This window comes from Rattus norvegicus, chromosome 17, assembly GCF_021556685.1.
Source record: "Rattus norvegicus strain SHRSP/BbbUtx chromosome 17, alternate assembly SHRSP_T2T, whole genome shotgun sequence".
Lineage (NCBI taxonomy): Eukaryota > Metazoa > Chordata > Mammalia > Rodentia > Muridae > Rattus > Rattus norvegicus.
Genome location: NC_141550.1, coordinates 9,571,997 through 9,594,456, shown reverse-complemented (window position 1 = coordinate 9,594,456; position 22,460 = coordinate 9,571,997). Strand labels below are relative to the sequence as shown.

The 22,460-nt window shown below is 43.2% G+C and overlaps 1 protein-coding gene across 13 annotated transcripts in view; it reads right to left on the bottom strand.

Annotated features, from left to right (window-relative positions):
* Window positions 1–2,091: 2,091 nt before the first annotated feature.
* Window positions 2,092–22,460, bottom strand: part of Uimc1 (ubiquitin interaction motif containing 1) — a 69,127-nt gene continuing 48,758 nt past the window's right edge. For all 13 annotated transcript variants that reach the window (XM_087589986.1, XM_087589997.1, XM_087589992.1 and 10 more), the window contains 6 exons: window positions 20,806–20,956; window positions 12,901–12,979; window positions 9,030–9,207; window positions 4,809–4,872; window positions 3,785–3,827; window positions 2,092–2,537 (listed from right to left, as the gene is read on the bottom strand). In XM_087589986.1, the coding sequence (XP_087446112.1) occupies window positions 2,339–2,537; window positions 3,785–3,827; window positions 4,809–4,872; window positions 9,030–9,207; window positions 12,901–12,979; window positions 20,806–20,956 (714 nt within the window). In that variant the 3' untranslated portion in view covers window positions 2,092–2,338. The remainder of the gene's footprint in view (window positions 2,538–3,784; window positions 3,828–4,808; window positions 4,873–9,029; window positions 9,208–12,900; window positions 12,980–20,805; window positions 20,957–22,460) is intronic.

Genomic DNA, 22,460 nt, shown 5'->3' with positions numbered 1-22,460 from the left:
TAGGTGCAGACATAGCTTGATCTGACAGGATCTTCCCTTAGCTCTTTACTCTTTGTCTAATGCACCTCCTATCAGACTACAGCAAGGAGAGAGAAGACTGCTGTGGTGATTTCAATGTGCTTGGCCCAGGGAGTTGCACTGCTAGGAGGGGCGGCCTTGTTGGAATGGGTGTGGCCTTGTTGGAGGAAGTTTGTCACTGTTCGGATGGGCTTTGAGACCCTCCTCCTGGCCGCCTGGAAGACCGTCTGCTCCTGACTACTTTCAGACGTACAACTCTCAGCTCCTCCAGCGCCATGCCTGCCTGGACACTGCCATGTTCCTACCTTGATGATACTGGACTGAACCTCTGAACCTGTAAGCCAGCCCCAATTAAAGGTTGTCCTTTACAAGAGCTGCCACGGCCATGGTGTCTCTTCACAGCAATGGCAACTCTAACTGAGACAACTGTGTAAACAGGCAGCCCTGAAGGCAGCTGTGGGCATCTGGGGACTTTTCTTTCCGTGAGTCCCACGTAGGCTGAGAATTCCTAGTTTAGTTATTCCACATCTTTAGCCAACGGCCCACATTCTCTACAGCCTGCTCGATTTTAAGCTAATCCACTTTTAGAAGCAGTTCTTTCCCTTGACTACACCATATAGGAACACGAATTATACCATTTATAGAGATCTCCCTCCTAAATGAGCACCTAATGAGATATGAGTGAATTCTACGGATGAATGGATGGATGGATGGATATATACATATATATATGGCACACTTTCCCTTAGAAGGGAAAACAAAACAATGCTGATGTCAGAAAAGTACAACATCTTCCTTAGAAATGGAGAGTCCGTAACTGTGGTCTCACTGCCACGGACAGAGAGGGCTTTTACTTGTTCCTCTTGAGCCGTTTCCTCATCTGAAAGCTGGTTATGATGAGTTTCTATGAGGATCAAATGATAATACATCTATTGGCTGGACTACAGTGATTGATCAAAAATTAAGAAATATTATTTATACGTGTGATACTGGTGTCAACGTGAATCAAGAACAAAATATTACTGTGGTGGGAACAGAGATTTTCCGATTTAACTAGAATCAAGAGTTTGCGTGCTAAGTGCCTTAATGTCTGTACAGGGTCTCCAGTCCAGCGATCTGAACTTCCCAGTGTACACATCTCACTTTACTTTAAAATAAAAGACAGCTTTAGATCTGACAAATCAGAAGCCAGGCATCTGCGTTGTCTACTAATCTACCCTGGTCTAAGGTCCTGCGCTGGCCAACACCAGTCTCTTTCATTAATAATCTATCCTGGTCTAAGGTTCTGCGCTGGCCAACACCAGTCCCTTTCATTAAGCTGCCCAGGAACTGGAGCCAAAGCTGGTTCTTCTGCAGCCTTGCTTGACTGTGCTCTGGGTAATTCTTCTGCCATTTGAGTCTCTCACTTTGGAGTCACCGAGCACTAGGATAATGCACATCACTATACTGCCCAGGAACAGACAACACAGCAGAGAACGGGAACTGCTCTAGCATTACCATCAAAACAGAAATTGCTGCTGTCACATGACCTTTGGCAGCAAAAGAAACAATTCTGGTTTAAATAGATAACTGTGCCTCGGACTCCCACTGGTAACTCTATTTTGAAGGAGAAAAAAAGCACAGACATTAATACAACAGTGTTCACTTAAAAATTCCAGGGGAGGGGTTGGGGATTTAGCTCAGTGGTAGAGCGCTTGCCTAGCAAACACAAGGCCCTGGGTTCGGTCCCCAGCTCCGAAAAAAAAGAAAAAAAAAAATTCCAGGGGAAAAGTGGCAAGTCTCCCTTCTATAAGGTCATAGGCCCTAGCTGCGAATTCTTAGGTCACCGAATGAAAGGGATAACAGTTAGTAGTAGAATTAAATACATTTGGCACAGCCAAAATGATGTCAGGTTCAATGTTCAGAATCGTGCTGTGTAATTTAAATGAATGTGAGTAGTATGTCAAAGATTAGCAATGAAATTCATTCAGGAACACATAGCTTATGAGTGAAAAACTACTCTAAACTGAAATATCCCCACCCCAAAGCTTACAACAGAAATAAAAAGAAACACTTCCATCTATTGAAAAAAGATTTCATACAAAGATAAATATATTTAAATTTTAACTATAAGCAAATTCAAACAGACTGTTGTAAAACAGAATACTATTCACAGTTGTCTGAAGAGATCTTATAAAACATAAAAATCAGGGTGCTGAACAGACGCTGGTGGTGAAAACAACAGGGTCAGAACTCTCACAGCAAACTGGAGACCACAATAATTAATGAACATGACCAATCCAACAACAATCATTCTGGTCATCCTCCAGTCTCAAGAAATTCAAGATTTTCTCCTCCTTCCTCTGCCTGATTTGGTTTGTGACCGGAAAGCAAATTGGCCTTTAAAGTCCACTAAGCAATTTGTAGCTTCTGAAACAGGAACAAAAGACTTGATGGGAGACTCATTTAAGTTGAGCTTTGAGAGCGAACTCTGCCTCTCTCTGCTGCAGCCAGCCTCTTCCACATCTGGTGAGGGCATCCTGGACAGAAAGAAAAAATATATATTGATATATATTCACTATAGTGATACATAGTGAATTCAAGTGATACATATCTCGTTTGTGTGTGTGTGTGTGCGTGTGTGTGCACTCTCTCTATGGATGCTGGGAATTTTTCCTGGGTCCTCTAGAGTAACCAGTGCTCTTAACCACTGAGCCATCTCTCCAGCTTCCAGCCTTTATTTAAATAAACCAGCTCTCAATATGTGGACCCAGAGATCAGTCTCCCTCTGCCTCATGGGTACTAGGATTAAGTTGGCTATTAACCCACTAAGCATCAAGTGTGGGCTGTTACACACTGTAGTGGGCTGGTACACACTGTAGTGGGCTGGTACACACTGTAGTGGGCTGGTACACACTGTAGTGGGCTGTTATACACTGTAGTGGGCTGGTACACACTGTAGTGGGCTGTTATACACTGTAGTGGGCTGGTACACACTGTAGTGGGCTGTTATACACTGTAGTGGGCTGTTACACACTGTAGTGGGCTGTTATACACTGTAGTGGGCTGGTACACACTGTAGTGGGCTGTTACACACTGTAGTGGGCTGTTATACACTGTAGTGGGCTGGTACACACTGTAGTGGGCTGTTATACACTGTAGTGGGCTGGTACACACTGTAGTGGGCTGTTATACACTGTAGTGGGCTGTTACACACTGTAGTGGGCTGTTATACACTGTAGTGGGCTGGTACACACTGTAGTGGGCTGGTACACACTGTAGTGGGCTGTTATACACTGTAGTGGGCTGGTACACACTGTAGTGGGCTGTTATACACTGTAGTGGGCTGTTACACACTGTAGTGGGCTGGTACATACTGTAGTAGGACTTAAACCTAGTACAACTAACTTCTGAAAGGCTCTAGCCATTTAAGTACTACCATCCTGCTTTTACAGATGAGGATACTGAGTAAAGTCATGGACCCTAAAGCCATGGAGACATGGGGAGACGAGTCAAATCCAAATTCCAAACCGCCCCAAACCTGCTAGAATTTGGGTTTGGCTGCAGTGGAAAGGGAAAGAAGTAACACACAGCTCTGCTAATTTTAACATCAGTACAGCTGTCCAAGCGATCCGCAGTCCAGGGTCAGCAGGAGCATTAGGGTCAAGAGCTCCACTACTTCCACAGTGGTCCCTCTTTGTGCAGCTGACGGTCACTGTACGGAGTCCGTCAACAGGGTCCCCTGGCAGAGCTGTGAGGCCGTGCTTCAGTGCACACCTCAGCTTACCTGAAGGCTCCTGCTTCGGAACACTTGGGGGTTCTCTCTACACCTGGAGAGATAACAAAGGTACTAACGTTAGCAGTCAGGGCGTCTCCCGTCTGGCGCCTCCACTTTTCATCAGGTCTATTCAAGTTGCTCAGCCCTCCGATCCTCACCAATGGAATGGAGCATTAGCATCCAACAGCTCAGCTGCAGCTGACCACTCGGGAATGCATCCTCTCTGACTGAATCTACCTCAGCTCTAGACTCAGGCCATAGCGCTGCCAGGAGAGACCTGCTACCTGAGAGATTCACAACCTGGCCATCTAGAGAAGCTGGATGGAGGCTTTTTTTTAAGTCATCACAAGGCAAACAGACTGTTTGTGGAGATGAACTATTACAACCAGACAGTAAGCAAAGGTTCCTGCTCCACTGCATTTGTAAATCTTAACAACAGCAGTGCTAGGAACAACAGTAGCAGAAGCATCGCATCCATCAGAAGCCAGGGGTGCACTAGGTGTTTTCCAGACACAACTCGTAATCTCCAAAGTCACCACTGCCAGTGCTCGTTATGAATCTACGCTAAATTTCCCTACATACTCTAGGCACACAGCGAGGAGTTTTAGAATTCTAACATAGAATTACTTCCTACAATTGCTCGGGAGTGTGAATTAGGACACTGAGCTAAAGGTAACATACGACGACTTACAAACACTCACAGGCAGTAATGTCTGCATGTCTGCTTTCCCACGACTGCTTCTTTAGAAGTCCTGCTTTCTGGCATGTGTTAGTTTTTGCAGTTTGGAACCACTCCCCAGATTAACAGGCAGTCCTGACTCTAGACTTTGTAAAGCATTACATTAAACACAGTAAGACAGGGTATCTCTCCATCTGTCCTTGAAAAGAGACAACCTAGATTCAATCTCAAAGGCTGGCTGACTGGCTCCAAAAATTCTCTCATATATCCCCAACGATGAGCTGAAGGCCAGCAGCTGCTGTCCCACTGGATAGCCTAGACAGACACCCTGAGACCTGGCCTTGGATTCTTCACCTGTGGTCCTGTGCTCAGACTGCTCCAAGAGACTGAGAAGTCGGCCTTGACTATGACCTTTTTCCTGTGATAGAGAAAAACAGACAGAAGGATTACTTCATGGAAAGATTTAAAACACAACTGACTTAGCCCAGATCAAAAATTTCCCAGAAGAGTATGGTGGCACAGCTGGGACAAGCTTAGTCCTTTGCTTTATAATATTTGAGAGTAGATGAGACACACAGCAAGCTGTACTGAAGAGAATACAGCACCATACGAGGAACTCTGCAGGTGTAGTAGTGCACATCTTTAACCACAGAGGGAGGGAGGTGGATCTCGGAGTTCGAGACCAGCCTGGCCTACAGAGGAAGTTCTGGGCCAGTCAAGGCTACACAGGGAGACCCTATAAGAAAGGAAAGAAAGAAAGCAAGCAAGCAGAAAAAAAGAGAAATAGAAAGAAAGAAACTCAAGGATGGTTTCAGCATCAAATCAAATCAGTTCACAAATTACATTAAAGAGCCTCTGGGCTGGAGGGATGGCTCAGTGGTTAAGTGGTTCCAGAGGATTGGAGATCAATTTCCAACACCCACATGGTGGCTCACAACTGACTGTAATTCTGGTCCCAGGGGATCTCAGGTCTCGGCTCTGGCCTTCTAGGACACTCCATTCATGTGCACATATCCTCACACAGACACATTCATACATACACATAACTAAAATTAATAAAAGAAAATCTTAAAAAAAAGAATAGCTTTTGCTCTATGTTAAATTTGAAGAGATTTTTTAAAAGCAAAAACAGACATCAGTTTCCAGGCACCTGCTACAGGCAGCAATGCCGAGATAAACAAACTGGCGCTGCTCTTCCACAGGACCCAGGTTCAAACCCCAGCACCCACACTGTGACTCACTGTTAATTGTCTGTAACTCCTCTTTCAAACTCCGTGGACATTAAGTACACATGTGGTACACAGAGAGATGTACATGTGTGCAAAACAATCATACACATAAAATAAAATTAAAAACAATTTCTTAAAGAGATAAATTGGCTCTTTGACGTATTGGCACTCGCCTATGAAATTCAACTCTAAAATCACCTCATTCAGGGAGCTAAAGAGTCCCTGATTCTCAAATGATTAAGAGTACGTGCTTCTCCTCTCCCAGAGGACACAGGTTTGATTCCCTGCCCCCACACAGCAGCTCACAACCTTCTGAAACCTAATCTAGGGAACGCGACCCTCTCCTCTGACCTCGGTGGTACCAGGCACACACGTGGTCCACAGACACACACGCGAACAGACACTCATGTGCATAAAGTGAAACGTAAGGCATCTGGCTCAGGACGCAGCTCCCTCTGCCATGGTGGGCGTGGTGGAGAATGGTCGGTCTCTGCCCTCTGTGTGAGTGGTTAGAATGCTAAGAGCTCTTGCGCACACTGTAACTGCTTTATCTCAGTCAGGAAACCAAGGCTTGCTCTTCCTCATCTCATCACAAGGCCCAGAAAGCACTTAGATCCATTTTCCCACAGACCAGGAGTCATGCCTTGTAGTTTCTAAAACCCAGAAACAGAAGGGATTCACAAGTTATTTCACAAGGGTTCCCAGCAGTGGGGACATAGATTCCCTACACTTTCTGAAAAGCAATTAGATGTAATATTTCAAAAGATGTTGAAATGTTGGGTTCTACTGCAGGAAATAACTGGCAGCTCAGAATTAACGGTACCCACCCACCCTGGCTTTTAGATTATTGCCATTGTTTCATTTTTATTGTTTTATTGGGGTTATTGTTGTAGCTTCTGTGTTAAGATAGGGTACACTACATAGATCACTGTCTAAAACTCACTATGGACCCAGGACTGGCCTTTGAACTCTCATAGTACCTGAGTGCTGGGACATGGGAACTTGCTATGACAGGCTTTAGACTGTTTAAACAGTCTTTAAATATAGACAAACTGGGAAAAAACCCTAAATGTTTAATAAAAAGATAATGGTTAAGTGACCGTATATATGATAATTAATAATAATAGTTCTTTTTTTCAGGTTGAGGAGCAGGTAATAGATGTGGAGGTGGGACTTACAATTGCCTATGTAGACCAGGATGGCCTCAGGCTTGTGACCCTCATTAGTGGCAGGATTACAGACACACTCAATCACACCCAGCTAACAGTAATGCTTCAGAAGTCTACAATAAACCCAGAGATTTACCCTATCCAGCAGGGCTTCTCATTCCAAATGGGGCCCCTTTTCGCCTGAGAAACCTTTACATGACCTTGGGTATATAGGTGTGTGTGTGTGTGTGTGTGTGTGTGTGTGTGTGTGTGTGTGTATACATATATATGTATATATATATCCAATAAAACAGATCAAATATTTATTGATAAAAAATTATAAGGGGCTGGGGATTTAGCTCAGTGGTAGAGAGCTTACCTAGGAAGCGCAAGGCCCTGGGTTCGGTCCCCAGCTCCGAAAAAAAAAAAACCAAAGAAAAAAAATTATAATAAAAATTTTTGTTTTGTTTTGTTTTTTCGGAGCTGGGGACCGAACCCAGGACCTTGTGCTTGCTAGGCAAGCGCTCTACCACTGAGCCAAATCCCCAACCCCAATAAAAATTATTTTAAAACAATTCTTGGGCTGAAGAGATGGCTCAGTGGTTAAGAGTACTGACTGCTCTTCCAGAGGTCCTGAGTTCAATTCCCAGCAACCACATGGTGGCTCACAACCATCTGTAATGGGATCCGATGCCCTCTTCTGGTGTGTCTGAGGACAGTGACAGTGTACTCATATATAATAAATAAATCTTTTAAAAAAAACAATTCTTTGAAATATATAATTTTCTATTTACTAAAGATAAAAGTAAATGTGCATAATAATGAAATAGATGTGTTTATGGTGTGATTTACTTTTATTATTTTGGTTTTTGAGATAGGGTCTCTTATAACCCAAGTTGACCTTGAACTTGTTATATAGCTGGAAATGATTGAACTCCTGATCCTCCTGCCTCTACCTCCCAAGTGCTAGAACTGTAAGTGTGCAGCACCATGCTCAGTGTTATTTGGTGCAAGGTCTTCATTCATACTGGGCAATCATTCTACCTCTGAAGCCAACTTCCAGCCCATACTTGTTTATTTTTATATACGAATTAAATTCTGCCTGAATATTTGACAGTACAAAATGCAGAACATCTTTCTCAGAGTTGACTGATACTTTTATTTTATTATCAGCACTGCTGAGAACACTGCTTCACATAAATATATATTACAAATTGGCAGGTATATGTTTATGGACATTTCAGAAATTGCTGGAAATTTCTGTCTTAATCCCAAACCAAAATTCACTACTAATACTTTAGGCTACTCACATCAGCAACTCAAGTAGTAATTTTTAAAATCAAACATTCTCACAGAATACAACCAAAAAGATATAGTAATTTGGGGTGAGGATGTCACAAAAGTGACTGCTGTGCAAAACAAAAGACCTGAGTTTGGATCCCAAAACAAATGTGGAAAAGCTGGCCTGATTCCAAGCAGCCATAGCCCTGGCATGAGGGCTGACTGGCTACTGCATCTAGCTGCTCAGTGAGCCCCAGGTTCAGTGAGACTCTGTCTCCAATGTAAGTGGGAGCCTGACATGTGCATAGGGACTTGGATAGGAAGATAATATTAAAAGTTATGCTTTCCGGGGCTGGAGAGATGGCTCAGCGGTTAAGAGCGCCCGACTGCTCTTCCAGAGGTCATGAGTTCAATTCCCAGCAACCACATGGTGGCTCACAACCATCTGTAAAGAGATCTGATGCCCTCTTCTGGTGTATCTGAAGACAGCTACAGTGTACTTATATATAATAAATAAATAAATCTTTAAAAAAAAAAAGTTATGCTTTCCATAATTAAACCATTATGTTTTTATAAAAGGAGAAAACTTTGCATGTAGCGCAAAAAGCACAGCAATTAATAACTGGTGTCGTCTTGATCTGAGGGAGACATTCCAAGCAGTGTCCTTAATCTACAAAAGCCCAAAGTCCAGTGAGAGACCCCAAGGACTAACACCCAAGTCTAACCTTTGGCCTCCATATATAGTGCACAAACATATATGTGCGCGTACACACACACACACACACACACACACACACACACACACACACACACACACTTCACCTAACCTTTACAAGCAAAAAGAAGATAAACAGGAAAGAAGGAAGGAGAGGAGAAAGCCAGAACAGACCTGGAGCTTTTCCTCCAACACTGCATACCTTTGACTTCCTCAGTCGCTGCTTCGGTTTCCCCTCCACAGGTGCACACACTCTTGGTCTCCTCATCCCTTCAGTCCCATTTTCTCTGTCAACATTTGCAAGCTGGAGACAGGTCTCTACATGACACTGATACTCCCCAAGTGGAACCAGGGACTTACACAGATAACACTTCTCCTTCCTGGGTAATCAGAAGATGGGGAGGGGAGAGAGGCAATTTTAAAATTTGCTTTTGCCTCCAGGCTCTTAAAATATTTCAAAATAGCTTTTTTCATCTAAAAAATGTCTGCAGAGGAGACTTGTCAACCAATGCAGATTCACTCAGTGGGATCACCAAAAAGACGAACCCTATGCCAAGGACTGAGTGACGAGCAGTTCTCCCTGGCTTGTTTCCTTGGACCCTGCTGTTGCAGTGGTGAGAAGGTAATGAAGTCAGCTCTTCTCGCTGTCCCAAACAATGCCGATTGCTCCTCAGACATAAGACAGTCTGTCAAACTCTTCTGAAATTAAGTGTAATCATTTTTTCAAAGAGAAGTTAAAATTTTGACAGGAACGGGAGCACTGAATGCATGAGATCAATAACGACAGTTTGCCATAGTGGATGAATTGTTTGATTAGGAAGTCAAGTCTGTCTCTATGCTAACTCCTTAATGCTATAAAGTCACTAAAACATGTAGCTCTGCCAGATGCTTTTGCATATTATATAGTTATTTTCATCTTTTTATAACACAATCATTTGGAGGAAGAAAAGGTTATGTTCTTGATGTATCAATGAGACCAGAGCTGTGGGAGTTGGTGAAGAATGCTTATTAACTACTTTCTCTGCAGTCAGTACCTTTCAACATAATTTCTAAATTAATTCTTCAGCCCCATTAGGAAAGAATTATTCTCCCCAAGGTCCTTACAGCTAATTAATATCAGAACTCACAGCTGATAATTTCATCTTAAACTTTCTGAAACATGTTATCTTAAACTTCCTTTTCTATTACTACTCAGTAACTATGGCAAGAAATTAGCTCTATGGAAGATTTCTCTAAAGGACAGTAAAATAACAGAAGTAACATTTCAAACTACTCAACTGCCTGCAAGAATCCAAGTAAAACTCTACTTACGAGGAAAGGTAGATTAGTATATCTTCAAATTTATCAATTAATGCAAAAAGCGTTATTAATTCTTACTATTAGATTAGTACAGGAGTAGTTTTTTTCTGCACTGTTGGAATTTGTGATTCCATACTGGAATACATTCTTAAATAAACGAGGCCATGCTGTACATCATTTTAATGCACATTTCTCACATTATGTGGGTATTTACTAATGACATATTTGCTGTTAATATTTACTCTACAAAACAGAAATGATATGAAACAAAAGCCAATTTGAGGAGTGTTCTTCTTTGGCAAAATAGGCAGTGAAACAGGCGAGGCAATTGGCAACAGCCACAGAACTGACAATGAGCGTGTAGCACCACAGTGGATAAAGACACTGTGCAAAGGCACAGGAGCCCTGAGGTAAGGAGCCAGGAGCCCTGCCCATGGGAAGGAGCACTCACTGACGCTGATTCTCATTTGATTCAGAAGCTTCCAAAGAGCTCAGTGTGAGCCTTTGCAATCTGTTGGAGCATTTGAAGCCAAAGTGGAAAGGTGAAAAGGGTTGACAGGTAGGTTCATGATTGAACAAGAAAAAAATTTAAAGTTTGAGCTGTCATTCCTCTTACTCTAGAAGATAAACCATTTCTTAGTAAGACTGCGACATGCAAGGAACATCAGTTGTGCATGACTACCAGTGATGACCTGTCCCACGGCTAGACGACGTTCCAAAGACCTTCCCAAAGACAAACTTGTACCAAAACCAGGTCATGGTCACTGTTTGTTGGTCTGCTGTTGGTCTGATCCACTGCGGCTTCTGAATTCAGTGAGGCCATCATGTCTGAGATTTGGGCTCAGCAAATTAAGAAACGCAGCACTGAGAACTGTGATGCCTGTAGCCAGCACTGGTCAACGGGAATTGCCTGAATTCATCATTAGGACACCAGACCACACACTTCCAACTAAAACATCAAAAGTTAAACTAGACTATAAACTTCTGCTTTATTTATTTACTTCACCTCCCACTAATCAACCACCATTTCTTTAAGCATTGTGACAATCTTTTTGGAGGAAAATGTTCTATAAATCAGCAGAATACAGAAATACAGGAGTCAGTGAGCTGGCTCAATGGTAAAAGACGCATGTCACCGAGTCCGATGACCTATACAGTGGAAGAATCAACTCCTACCGTCCGCTGACCTCACACAATAAGGAGTGGGAGGGGAGAAAAGAGACTTTCTAAAAGTTCCTCAAATCCTGAAGCATGAAGTCTAATGCTACAGAAATAAACATTTTTCATCAGCAAAATAATGTACTGACTATAATATTTGCTATGTTGATTAATAAAGTATGTTTGAACCTAGTCATGATTTAGAATTCGTGCTCTAAAACCTTTGGACTAACCCAAAAATGAGTGGCAACAGCAATATAGGAAGACCTGAACATTTAAATTCTAGACAAATTTGCCTTTGTTACTGTTGGCTACATGACTTAGTTACGTATAATTTACATTTTGAAAAAAAAAATGAAAATGAAAAGGGGCTGAGGGCAGAGTTTGGGGTTAACTGCTGCCTAGCACAGACAAGGTCCCAGATTCCAGCCCCAGTACCTGAAGGGATGTGAGGGAGAAGAGAGAAGACAAGCTACGCCACACGGCGGGGCAATGATGAGTGGGGCCAGGCATCAGGGGTCACCACACAACTAATCCTGTCAGCGCCACTACACACATCTCACCAGATGCCGAGTGCAGACAATGAAAGCTAGTGTCTCCACCTGAACAGCTTGTCCAAGAGCACAGAGATGCTGACAAAAACTGCTACAGCAGACAGCATGGGATGGGGGGACAAACACTCTGAGACAGAGGAAGAAGTCTGCTGTGAGAATGTCTCCTAAAGCTCCAGCTATGACACTGATACAATGCAACACCAACAGACGTGCTTAGGAGGAAGGGGATCACAGGGCACCACACCCCTAGACAGAGAACGTCAACCAAGTAATGAGTACTGAGAATTAGCCTCTCCCAGGGATAAGTCCCCTAACTAGTTATCCAACTAGTTATCCTAACCAGTCACCCCAGAAATCACACATACAAGTAACACTGAACATACCTGGCAGGTTGTATTTGTATACATACGTGTGTATGTGTGTTTGTGTGTGTATATGTATGTGTGTGCATACATACATACATAACTATAAAAATCAAAGAAAGGACATAATTTGGAGGAGTAGAAGGGGACATGGGAGGGATTGGAAGGAGGAAGGAGAGGAAGAAAGTATGTAATTATATCTTAATGAAAATAAAGTTTTAATAAAGAATAAAAACTGAAAACAAACATCTCTGCCTAACAACTCACTATTCTGATGTGCTGTTGGGAATGGCTCTGCCTTCAAGAGGCAGCATCCACACCTGAGCTCCTCCTCAGAGTGTGCTCTCTTAGTTAAGCTGCACCACATCCCAGGGAAGTCCTCTAGGTTGCTTAACCTCCTGAAACTCAACTTCTATATTATGACATTGCAAAATGCTCACTGCTTCCCCAAAGCACCAAACACTAATTTATAAATTCAAAGTAAACCTAAGAACAATGCAGAAGCAGGCTTGTCTTTTAATGTACTGAGAAGGAAAGGATGAGTGGTGTACATTGAAATTATCAGTAAGAAAAAGAAGTCTGGGCTTTCAAACAACGGTGGTAGGATGGACAACCAGAGAAATACAGGGGCAGGCACTAGTGGTCTCACTCGGCCCAAGCACTGGTGTGTCACACAGGTGAGTGGAGTGCGCCCACTTACCTGCTGATGTCCAGGGCAGGCTGCGCAGCTGTCCTACCATCACTTTTTTTCTTGGCCTCTCTTCGTCTCCGAGTCAATACTTGCCATTAAAAAAAAAAAAAAAAAAAAAAAAAAAAAAAAGTTAGCTGGCAGTAGACTCGAGATACTCAAGATATAAAAGACCAAATTCATCAAGAAGCAGTTCAAATCTGTTCTGTGGGGAAGAAGTCCCCACAGCCTTTCTAATATTGTAAATAACACGAGTGACCAAAACTGCCAGCCACAGGACATTACCTCTTTGTCGCCAATCCATGAGATGTAGGAGTCTAGTTCACTCCAAGGAAGGTGTTTGTGTTCTACCTATACATCAGCCAATCAAGGAATATACACACCCCTCCCAAAATTCTGTCTAGTATAGCACATATTTCAACGAAGTGCTGTATGAAATGCAGTAATGATAGGTACAGGTGAGTTCCTACACAAGCCCCAATCCTGACGGAGTTTTTCAGTGTTCCATTCTCTAAGTGAGGAAGATCAGAACACTAAGCCCAGCTGGTCTCCTCCTCCACACTAGGACCCACCTCCAACTTCTACTGGGTTCAGTACAGGTGACGTAAATACTTGTCTCACATCAAAAGATATCTGCTTATAAAATCGTAATCCCTCTTAATGATCTTGTTAAGTTATTTAATTAAGTGTTTTCTAGTCTTTGGCAAACCAAAAGTAAACATTTTTCTTCAAAGTATGCCTTCCTTACACTTAACACACCACAGAGAATCTTTAAAAAGTTACTGGTTCATAAAATGACCTATCCTGTGAATTACTTGAATCTTTAGTGTGTACAATCTAGGTTACACCAGGTATTAATAGATAAATAAATATCTACTAGGTTGCAGTTAAGTACTTGCCACACAAGCCTAAGGACCTGAGATTGATCCCTGTGTGGAAAGCAGGATATGGTGGCAGGCTTTTGCTGTCCCAGTGATGGAGACAAGAGGAGCTCTCTGAGGTCTGCTGGCCAGCCAATCAGTTCTATCCGGAAGCTCTGGGTCCCCTCCAAAGATTCTACCTCAAAATACAAAAACGAAACCACCCCACCCCAAAAAAGAGGTGGGAGAGAAATAGCTCTCTCAATGGATAAAAGGACCTGCCTTTAATCTGAGTTGGACCCCCAGAATCTACCACAAGACCCACACTGTGGAAGAACTGATGTCCACCAGCTCCATTCATCTCCATGTGTGTCGTGTGCCCATGCCTCCTCTGCCCCTATTCAAACATGCACACATACTGCTCACATACAACATTAAGTAGATTAAACCCAAGAAACACATATCACCTGGTAAAACGTATCAAGGTCTTCTACATCATCCAGAGGGGTCTCTAAGACGACTGTCCTGCAACCAACTCAGCCAGAGATTTGTGTCAAGGCTGCCTTCCCTCACTGTGAGATTCAATCACAAGTGATTTTTCTCACCAGAAGGTTCTCATTTAATAAGTAAACTCCTTTATTTCATTGATAACTTCTAACTCAAAACACTCACTCATATAATTATGTTGATAGTTCCTAAATATAAATCCTTACAACAGCAAAAAAGAAAAACCAGACATCATTGGGTCCATTTTAACAATGAGCACATTTTAAAAGCTTGGCAGTCTTAGGCTTGTCAATGACTCCTCTGGAACGTGATTACAGACAGACAGACTCCAAAGCCAGTGCTGTAGAACCCCATGCCTACTGCCTTCCACACTGTCCACCGTGCCATCATGCTTCACTGTTGCTCTATCTGTGCACACCTTACATGTTTGCATTTAAGTGATTTGTGTTATCTTACATTAGTGCCCCTTTCTTTTAAATTTCCAATGTTTTGCTCAGAAACAACACAACCCTCTCTCTTTGTTAGCTCCCTGAGTAGTTTTAGCATGGTATCACAGCCATATATGCACACTTCTCATCTACCCAGCTAAACCATGATTTCCACGAGACCAGAGCCTATTTCTAATCTGTGTGTCTCCCCACACCATCCTGTCTCCTAAATCCACGTTTTCTATTAACCTTCCCATTTTACAATCGTTAACACTCTAAGATAGATACTGATAGCAATATAGCTAGTCTAAGAATACCGAGCCTACAAACTCCACACTAGTAAAAGAAAGATCACAGGGGAGCTTTACAAATTAACATTCAGATCAGTCACTAAGAGGTACAGAAGACAGAAAAGACCCAACTTTGTCTAACTTGAGAAATACATAATGCATGACTCTCTGCTATACCCATCCACCTAAGCAACAGTAAACACAGCTAATGCATAGCCTCCTAAACCCCACCCACTGCTATGTACCTCTCACTAACTTATTTTTGTTTGTTTTGTTTTTGAAACGGGTTTATGCACAGTCCTGGTTACCCTGGAACTCTCTATGTGGACCAGACTGGCCTTGAACTTATAATGATTCACCTGCCTCTGCCTCCCAAGTACTGGGATTAAAGGTGTGGGCCACGACTTCTGGCTTAACTTAGTTTAACCACTTTGACTCTTAGGCCTTGATGTCCATCTTCTCTTACATGTACCAAACTGACAGCTTATCTACTTACTAAAGACACAGACCCTAGAAATACTACACAGACAGGAAGTAGTTCATAATTTATTAAATACTTCGGCATAGTGCTTTATATATCTACCCACACATATTACAAAGTGCCTCAGATTCTCATGACCCTACTGTTGGACTGATTTTATGGATGAGGAGCGTGATTCTGAAAGAGGTAAGTATTACTCAACTAGCAAAGATTACTGATAAAATTCAAATCCTGACATGCCTAGCTTCAAAGCCTACATTTCTTCCACTCTATCATACTGCCCAAAACAAAATGTTAACTCCATTACCCCAACCCCACCCTGGCCCCGCTCTAATGATTTATAATCCAACAGCAACCTGAGGGGCCGTGTCTTGCCAACCTCTGCCTAAACAGTCATTCTTTGCTTACGTCTTTCTAATGATTCCTCTCAGGAGGAAAAGTCAAGTCCTTCGAGCCTCGATCTCTGTGATCTACCTGCCCCTTCCCAACTGCTCTCTAGTCTCTGTCTCTCCCTCATTTGCTCTACTCCAGCTACTCTTAACCCTACTCACATGTGAGGGTTCTGTAGCTACTTTTTCCCTCTTTATCTCTGTCTTAGTTAGGGCTTCAGTTGCTGTGATAAGACACCATGACCTAAAGCAACCTGGGGAGGAAAGGGTTTGTTTCAGCTTATAGTTCCCTATCACTGAAGGAGAGTCAGGGCAGGAACCTGGTGGCAGGAGCTGGTACAGAGGTCATGGAGGAGTGTTGCTCACTGGACTACTCTTTATGGCTTGCTCAGCCTGCTTTCTTTCTTTCTTTTTTTTTTTTTTTTTCCTTTTCTTTTTTTTGGAGCTGGGGACCGAACCCAGGGCCTTGCGGTTGCTAGGCAAGCGCTCTGAGCTAAATCCCCAACCCCTCAGCCTGCTTTTTTATAGCATCACCAGCCATGGAGTGGCCCTGCCCACAGTAAGCTGGGCCCTCCCACATCAATCATCAATCAAGAAAAGGTGTCACCAACTTGCTCAAAGGCCAATCTGGTGGGGACATTTTCTCATCTAAGGTTTCCTCTTCCCAAATTACTCTAGCTTTTGTCAAGCTGATATAAAACCAGCTAGCATGGTAATTATTCTCTTCCTGTGCTGGCTGCTCTTAGTTGTCAACTATAACTATATATGGATATATAACTATATCTGGAATGGACTACAATCTAGTCCGGGATCTTTGAAATCCAGATCTTAAGTCAGGAAGACACCTTTAATCTGGGTCATACCTTCTCCTGCACTCTATTTAAGGACATAGAAGAAAGTGTATGCTCTTTGCCTGCTTGCCTTTGCCTTGCCAGCACATCTATTCCTTCACTGGCGTCAGAGCCTACTTCTTCAGGATTCCAGCACAGACTGAAGACCAGCTGGGACATCCGCCTGTGGACTGATGGACTACTGGATTCTTAGACTTTCCATTCACAGCTTGTGTGCACAGTTTATTCAGAGAGAGAGAGAGAGAGAGAGAGAGAGAGAGAGAGAGAGAGAGAGAGACAGACAGACAGACAGACAGAGAGACAGAGACAGAGTCAGAGTCAGAGTCAGAGTCAGAGTCAGAGTCAGAGACACAGACACCATGAGGGTGCTGGGAATCAAACGCAGGCCCTCTGTAAGCACAGCAAGTGCTCTTAACTGGTGAGCTCCCTCTCCAGTCCCAAATGTCACTATCTTTTTTTTTCTTTTTTTTTTTTTCTTTTTTGGAGCTGAGGACCGAACCCAGGGCCTTGCACGTGCTAGGCAAGCGCTCTACCGCTGAGATAAATCCCCAACCCCCAAATGTCACTATCTTAAATGGGGTCTTGTGACAACTATTTCAAACTGTTATATTGTTATTCTCTATTCCCTTCTGCTTTGTACTTTTTTTCCCTAAAATATTTATCATCAGGCTGGAGAAACCCTTTAGGCAGTTCCATGCCTGTCCATACAAGCACGATGGTGTGTGCTTGTAGCCCTAGCACTGGGAAGAGGAGACTGGAAGACTCGATGCCTGGGGCTCACCTGCCAGCCAGACTAGCCTTAATGCTCAAGCCCCAGGTCCTAGTGAGAGACTGTTTCAAAAAACAAAGTGGATGGCTCCCAAGGAGCATCCAGCAACAGCTGCAGCTGACCTATGGCCTCCATACGCATGCACACATGTGCACACGTGCACCCACACAAAATAAATTTTAAAAATTTATCACCACTTGACATGCTGCTTCTTTACTTTTCCCATGGCTTACCTTCTGCCAGCAGAATGTACACTCCGCAAGAGAGTGGCTTCTTAGTCCAGTCTACCTGATATACAGTAGGCATAAATGCATACTTACTGAGTGAGTAGGGAGCTTTATTTTGCCTAAGTATTTATGTAAAATCATCTCCAATATATTTTCCAGAAAATAAATACAAAAGCAGTTCAGTCTTCTCCTAGTCTAGAACACTGCAGCGAATCTTATCCCCCACAAACAATCCTTTTAAAGAACATTCTATTTTTTTATAGTTCTGATCAGATAGCCATGTTACTGAATAAACTGAGCACATAGCTAGCTTAACCACAATGTATTATTGTAATCAAATAAAACTTACAGCAGAGTTAATCAGACACATCTTTAATGACATGCATAACTGTTATTGTGCTGCACGGTAACTAGGCATAAATGGCAGACATTCCATGTAAATGATGCTAATTACGATTCCTGCTACACAGTCAAACCAAGCATGCCTAGATCAGCTTCAGGGAGACACAGAGGGAGGGAGGGAGGAACCTGGGTACTTAACTCTGAGAGGTAAGAACTCTCTTACTCTACTCCTTGGGAATTAGACAAATGGTCTCTGGGCTCCATTTTGTGGCTGATTCCCATTCTCAAGATGGGAAGCATTCCCTCTTTGGGGATGTTTGAGAAGCCCGCTATCCAAGATTTAGAAATTATATTGAGAGGAACAAGAACCATCGCTAATTTCTGCCTCTAACAAGGACGCTGTGGGTACAAACAAGCTGGCAGAAACTAAGAGATGAGATTTGCTGAGAACCAGGTAAAGGCCACACACACTAAAGCGTTTCCCCTACTTCCCAACTTGCCCAGTCCACCTAGACCCTAACGGTTCTGCAAGACAACAGAAGTAAGCCGACTATGGGATGGTGTCAGTGAGAACTCTGTTCTACAAGGCCTAAAATGGCAGCTTTCATAGTCTAGGCTATGACCCAGGGTCTCTAGGACATGATCCCAGCTCACTGCCCTCCTTTCTCCACTGTACTCATTTTTGCAGGGACATTTACTCTAAACAACTGTAATTACTTTGCTGAGGAAAAATTTACTTTCCCAGTAAGAGCACAATCCCCTTGGTAGCAAAAACCTTGTTTTAAAACTTCTCCAGTAACCCACATAAAAGGCTTACCAACAATTTCTTTAAGTGCTCCAGAGGCTGGAGATGGCTTTGTGATTGACAGTGTTCACTGTGACGCCCAGTACACAGTGTGCATGGAACAGGCTGGTCGTCCCGCACAAGCCTGTAAGCCCGTCTCTGGTCAGAGTGAGACCGGAGGATCAGTGGCTGAAATTGAGTCGAGCTGAGAAAACGTGAGCCTCATGTTCATACAGGAGCGGGCACTCAATGCCCTCTTGTAGCCCCTACATATGTGGGGCTCGGGGGTCAGAAGTAGGCTATCATGTAAGAGTACTGTTTCCTGTGCCTGCCCTTGCTCCAAATAGTGGCATGGAGACTAATTACAAGCTTAGGTGCAATCGCTGGGCAGACTCTGAGCAGCTGAGGTTATGCTGACACAGCCGACTATGCTGGCTTGGCCTCCTCCCACCATGTGGCCTGTTACCGGCATCTGAGCTTCACCCTGGCTGCTCCTCCTCTCTCTGTGTCCATGTCTCTCTCTCTCCTCCCCTCCCCTCCCTCTTTGAGCCCAGAAGTCCTGCCTTTTCCTCTGCTGCCCAGCTATTGGCTATCCAGCTCTTTATTTAGCCAATCAGAGGGTGATGGAGAGCAGTGTGTACCAAGTTGGAACTGCTCCTTACTAGAGAATGGCAACCCTGACGCCTGGCCTGCAGCAGACCTGTGTCCAGAAGTCCACATTTGAACCCACAGCGCACTAAACGTCCCCAACACCGTCAGGCCTGGTAGCAGTTCCCCTTACCCACTGGCCACTTTACCTGCCCTGGGATCACTGACAATTATGACATGGGTGGTAAGCAAAGAAATCCAACACAATACTAACCTACCCCAGTTACTTTGAAAAGGGCACTCCTGAGGCTTCAGGGCCATAGATGGCTGGATGTCAGCTCATGCATCACCGCTGCGACTGAGCCAAGGGTCCTTTCTGATCATTTTAACGTAAAACATTCCACAAATACAGTTTCTAAGTTAAATATTCTAAGTTATAAAAGCCAAGTAGCATGAAGAAGCTTACAGCACTCCAGTTTCCTAAGGCTTACATGTCACTTACATGTAGGCTCTGGGAGAACTAGCCTGCGGACATGATCTTACTGGATAGAGGTTAAAATGCTAGGCAGAAAGGCAGAATCCAGGTGTTATACATCAAGGGGTACAATTAACAAAAATATTTTCTTGGCCAACATCTCACACTGGATAATCTTTTTTTTTTTTTTTCTTTTCTTTTCTTTTCTTTTTTTCGGAGCTGGGGACCGAACCCAGGCCTTGCGCTTGCTAGGCAAGCGCTCTACCACTGAGCTAAATCCCCAACCCCTACACTGGATAATCTTATAAAGTTAACACATTAATTTCAGTATAATTCAGCAGATGCATATAGGACAGAAATATAAATTAGGAATATTTTTAATAGCTGTCTCTAGGTAGAATGTCCATTGAAATAAGTCACCAAGAGATTTATTTTAAATTAAAAAAAGGGCCACTCTAGAACTTAAGCTTCAAGTTCCTTAGGAATCTCAATATTTAAAGACGTTAAGGCCTACTGCATTGTATTGGCTTTTCAGCTATTCACAGGAACGAGCAAAGGCTTTTTCCCTTTACCTTCTCCCGAGAACTTGGTACTGGGTAACATGCCTACCTATTAAGGACAAGGATCACGAATGTACTAGAAAACTAACTAAATATAAACAACAGCAACTTTGAACAAAGAGCTCTTGTACTGTATTGTATAGGATTATAAAAGTACCGTGCAAAGAAGTTAGCCATGATACTGTCGGCTGGGTAGCTGATTCATGCCTTTAACCCCAGCATCTGGATGCAAAGGCAGGAGGATCTCTGAATACAAGGCCAGCCTGGTCTACAGAGTAAGTTCCAGGCCAGCCAAGGCTACACAGTAAAACCCTATCTCATAGCAAAACAAACAAAAGCAGGCAGGCTGTCGGGCTGGGTTCTCACCTGTTTCCGGCTCCATCAGGCCAGTGCAGTACATGGCATGCTGCTCAATCTTTGTGGGAGGGAAGTCTTGGTTACACAGTGGGCAGGACACCCTGGCACTAGCCGAGACTGCAGGAGGACGACTGTCCTTACCAGCTTCCCTATTATCAACCTAAGGAGCATGGCAAACAGCGGTTGTAAGTAACAGCTTTAGTTTATGTCTTTTCCTGCAAAGAACAAGACACATTCATTTACTTTCCAAGCAACAATACCCATCAGTTTTTACAGATTAAAAACTAAGGATTGGAAGCAAAGACTTAAGTATCTAAAGACCTAAAGAAGTCAGTTAGTTAAGACCGTCAGTTAAGTGAAAGCCACTTAAGTTCTCTCTCTTGCTCCTACAGTTGCTAGTGCCTTGCATAGATAGTTTTCAACTTTTGTTTATTTAGAATGTAAGTGAGTTTATTTGCTGTGTGTGTCCATGTCTTAGTGTACACATGTGAAAGTTTGGGAATTGGTTCTCTCCTTTCCCCATGTGGAGGTTAAGGTTTCTCTCACACTTTGTATTCCAGGGTGGCTGGCTGGCCACTGCTGTGATGAAACACCATGACCAAAAGCAACTCGGAAAGGAAAGGGTTAATTTCACGTATAATTACCTATCAGAGTTCATCATCAAAGACAGTCAAGGCAGGAACTCACACAGGGCAGGAACCTAGAGGCAGGAGCTGCCGCACAGGCCATGGGAGGGGTGCTGCTTACTGGCTTGTTCTCATGACTTGCTCAGCCTGCTTTCTTACAGAATCCAGGACCCGCCCAGGGTTGGAACCATGCAAAATGACCTTGGCCCTCCCTCATCAATTGTTAATTAAGAAAATGCCTTATAGGCTTGAGTACAGCTCAGTCTTCTGGAGGTATTTTCTTAATTGAGGTTTCCTCCTCTCAGATGACTGTAGCTTGTGTCAGGTGACATGGAGCTAGCCAGCTCTCAGGCTTCAGTTCTCCTGTCTCCACCCCCGTACTGGGATGGTGCATGTATATCATCCAGCCTTTATATGGGTTCAGGGGTCACACACAGGTCATCAAGCTTGTGCAGCAAGCACTTTTACCTGCTGAACCAGGATCTGAAAGTTCTACATGATATTCCAAAGTCAGTCACTAAGTTTCTTACAAATCTAGGTTCTACTGTTCAAAGATCTCACAAGGAAATACTATAATGTACACGCAAAGCTATTGAGCAAAGAGAGGAAGCACACGCACCCTAATTCATGAGCAGACTTAAGTTACTGAAGGTCACTGGTTACCGAGAAACTACTTGGCTTCCTAAAGCTCACTAAGCACAAAATATGGTATAAACGGAAAGTCACGAGTGTCCACAGAAACACTAGAGTGGTTTGTACTCATCTGCCATTCCATAAAATACAGTGAATGTACCCATAACTATAAATGTATTTAAGAAAGAGGAGTCTTCCTATTATTGTCTCCCTGTGATTGAAATGACTTCTAACAATGTTATACAAAACTCAGAACGTTTCTGAAAATTCTTATCTTAAAAATAAGACATTTTCCCCCACACCACTGAAAAGGTCTATTTAAATATTAACTACCAGAAAGGAATTACAAGGCAGAAAGCGTGAGCAGAGCACTTTTATTAGGACTGTGCAACTGATCAGATTTGG